This window comes from Acipenser ruthenus, unplaced genomic scaffold, assembly GCF_902713425.1.
Source record: "Acipenser ruthenus unplaced genomic scaffold, fAciRut3.2 maternal haplotype, whole genome shotgun sequence".
Classification (NCBI taxonomy): domain Eukaryota; kingdom Metazoa; phylum Chordata; class Actinopteri; order Acipenseriformes; family Acipenseridae; genus Acipenser; species Acipenser ruthenus.
Genome location: NW_026707976.1, coordinates 13,632 through 17,074, shown reverse-complemented (window position 1 = coordinate 17,074; position 3,443 = coordinate 13,632). Strand labels below are relative to the sequence as shown.

The window sequence follows — 3,443 nt, the reverse complement described above, 5'->3', positions numbered from 1 at the left end:
ATGATCCTGAAAGTTATTAAAATGCAACTAGATGCTAAAAACCAATGTCATGTCCTTTAACAGTTTCTGTCAATCTGTGTTTCAGACTGTATGATGGGATATTTTCTCTGGATGAGATGCTTAGCCCTCACATTCATCCTATCTCTTCTTGCTGTGCCCTGCTGCCATGGTGGCAAGATCCTGGTGTTCCCGATGGACGGCAGCCATTGGGTGAACATGAACATCCTCATTGAAGAACTGCATGGGCGTGGTCATAACATCACAGTGGTGCGGTCAATGAGTAGCTGGTATGTCAAAGAGAAGTCACCCCATTACACTTCCATCTCAGTCACACTACCTGAAAGATTGACCATTGAGAGTGCAGACGATGTTGCATCGTTTGTGAGGAAGACACTGAAGATCCGAAGAAGAGAGGGGTCCCTGCTGGCCTTCATTAAACTGCAAATGGAAATCATTAGTGCAATCTCTACTGCTCACATAGGGATGTGCCAGATGGTAGTCACCATGTTTGAAGATCAGCAGTTCATGAAGAAGCTCCAGGATGCCCACTTTGATTTGGTCCTCACAGATCCAGGGTTTCCAGGAGGAGTTTTGCTGGCCCACTACCTTAAACTGCCTATGGTCTTCAATGTCCGTTGGCTTACAAGCGGGGAGGCTCATTTTGCTACTGCTCCCTCTCCTATCTCCTATGTCCCGACTCCAGGAACAGAGCTATCTGACCAAATGGACCTCATTCAAAGAGCCCGGAACATGCTCCAATACAGCATCAACCTCTATGTAGACAAATATGTGATTAGCCCCCATTACGATGCCCTGTGTGCTCGTTACTTTGGCCCAGGTGTAGACCTCTACAGTCTCGTCCAGTCTGCAGACCTCTGGCTTATGAGGGTCAACTTTGTCTTTGAATTCCCACGCCCCACTATGCCCAACATTGTCTACATAGGTGGCTTCCAATGCAAACCTGCCAAGCCCCTACCACAAGATCTAGAGGAGTTTATGGAAAGCTCTGGAGAGCACGGTGTGGTTGTCATGTCCTTGGGAACTATGGTAAACGGTCTTCCAAGTGAGCTAACAGATAAGATAGCCTACGCTTTCTCACAGCTCCCTCAGAAAGTCATCTGGAGGCATTTGGGAGAAAGGCCTTCTAGCTTGGGCAACAACACCCTCCTGGTCAAATGGCTGCCCCAGAATGATCTCCTGGGACACCCCAAGACAAGAGCTTTTGTGGCGCATGGGGGCACCAACGGGGTGTATGAGGCCATTTACCATGGCGTGCCAATAGTAGGCCTACCACTGTTCTTTGACCAGTTTGACAACCTCCTCAGGATGCAGGTGCGAGGGGCAGCCAAGGTCCTGGAAGTCACCACCCTGGACAGCAAGGACTTCCTCCAGGCCCTGAAGGAGGTGCTTGAGGAGCCTTCCTATCAGATGAACATGAAGAGGCTCTCCAGCCTCCAGCGAGACCAGCCTGTCAAACCAATGGACAGCGCCCTCTTCTGGATCGAGTATGTCATGAGGAACAAAGGTGCTGCTCACCTGCGCACAGAGTCCTACAGAATGCCCTGGTACGCCTACTACTGTGTGGATGTTATAGTGGTCTTGCTGGCTGCTGTGTTAGTCTTCATGGCAGCTATCATAGGCATTATCAGATGTATGTGCTTCAAGGTTTGTATGAAAAGAAAAATAAAGCATGAGTAAGGAAGATTTAGTTTTAGGGCTCCTATTTTTTAAAGTAGAATTCACCCATCATACCGAAATACTATTAATCTTGATGTATTCTGAATGCTTTTTGGTGTGTTTGTTTGTTTTCTGTGTGTGTTCACCATCTAACCCATAATATGAATAACACCTAATGTGCATAAGTACATTTTTTTATTAATATATGATTGCAATAAAGTGTTAATAGCTTGTACAGTGTGAGCAGTGTAAAGAACAGAAGTGGTGATAGACTATAATGCTTAATGCATGATGTTGTTGTCAGAGATGCTGTTCAGTCAATTCATTGTTTAATATAGGAACTCCTACCAGTTTTTTGGTGGATGTACTTGTGGTTGTACTGAGATAATCGAACGCCTTCTTGCGTGTTATTTCTTACTTATGTAGCAAACTAATATTACTTTTTTTAAAACATAAAAATGATCTTTATGTAAAACGTTTATTATTTTCTCCCAGTTTTTGCCCTTCCACTTTTTTCGTTTCTTGTATACATATTATACTATGTTTAATGTTGGTTTTGTCTTTCAAGGTTTAAAATAAAATCTAAACACTCACAATCAATTCTCCCTACACTAACATACGGGTTTGACCCAAGCTCTGTAGCTCTGCGGTGGCTGCATGGTGAGTCTGCAGTGTGAACAAAAGTGGTTGGCTGATGGCACACGCTTCGGAGGACAGCGTGTGTTCGTCTTCGTCGCTCCCGAGTCAGCGCGGGTGTGGTAGTGGTGAGCTGAGCCTAAAAAAATAATTGGGGAAAAAAAATGAAATAATTGGCGATTAAAAAAATAAAAAATAAACCTTGTTTAGTAAGGCGGATGGCAGGAACGGAGGATTTTTTATTACTACCAAAAACTCTGCCTTGCAACTAAGTTTGCACTCTTAAATGTTACACTGTTAAATTTGTTTTTGCATTTCACGGAGCGAGAGCTGGGGCTGGAGTGAAAGGCTGTTACTTGGAGAGGTAGTTTGAGGAGTGGCCTCAGGGGATAGGATAGGAAAGGAAAGAGGTTTCCGACTTGCAGGCTCCTTCTTGGCCAGATGAGAGAGAGCGGCCTCAAAGGCAGGCTATTTAACCCGGAGTGGCAGTCATGTAGGAGGAATAGGCTCTTGCGCTGAAGAACCTGGAAAAAGAATGATAGAATTGGGAGCTGTAAATAGAGCCCAGTCTCAGTGTCCCCGCTGACTCATGCGGTGAGATCCCCCCCCTCAGCGGAGGCTCGGATAGTGGTGGCCATCGAGGTCGGGGAAGTGAGCCTCACTTACCCCCCAGAGGAGACCTTGATGCAATGGCAATGTGGGAAGGAGGCTGTGTGGTCCAGTGGTTAAAGAAGTGGGCTTCAAATTCCACCTCAGCCATTGGCTTATTGTGTGACCCTGAGCAAGTCACTTAACCTCCTTGTGCTCCGTCTTTCGGGTGAGACGTTATTGTAAGTGACTCTGCAGCTGATGCATAGTTCACACACCCTAGTCACTGCTAAATAAACAAATAATAAGGAGGAGGGGGAGAAAACAAACTGAAAACGCTAGACTGCAAGCTGCGTGAGATTCAGACTTAAATAGGAAATAGGAGAAGATTGACAAGGAAAGCAGGGTGGAGCCCCGGATCTCGTCCCCTGAAATACGCCTATAGGCTAACACTTGCATTCACTTTGAAATTAATTTTGTCTTTAGTTTTATCTATTTAAAGTTATATTTATGGAAGTTGCCTTACCCAAAATGAGTGAAGC

General features: G+C 45.3%; 1 protein-coding gene across 1 annotated transcript; it reads left to right on the top strand.

The window, feature by feature from the left end:
- The first annotated feature begins 86 nt into the window (after positions 1-86).
- Positions 87-2,265, top strand: LOC131728593 (UDP-glucuronosyltransferase 2A1-like). Its single transcript, XM_059019591.1, has one exon. It carries the CDS (start codon positions 91-93, stop codon positions 1,696-1,698), a length of 1,608 nt encoding a protein of 535 aa, XP_058875574.1. The 5' UTR covers positions 87-90; the 3' UTR covers positions 1,699-2,265.
- Positions 2,266-3,443: the final 1,178 nt, after the last annotated feature.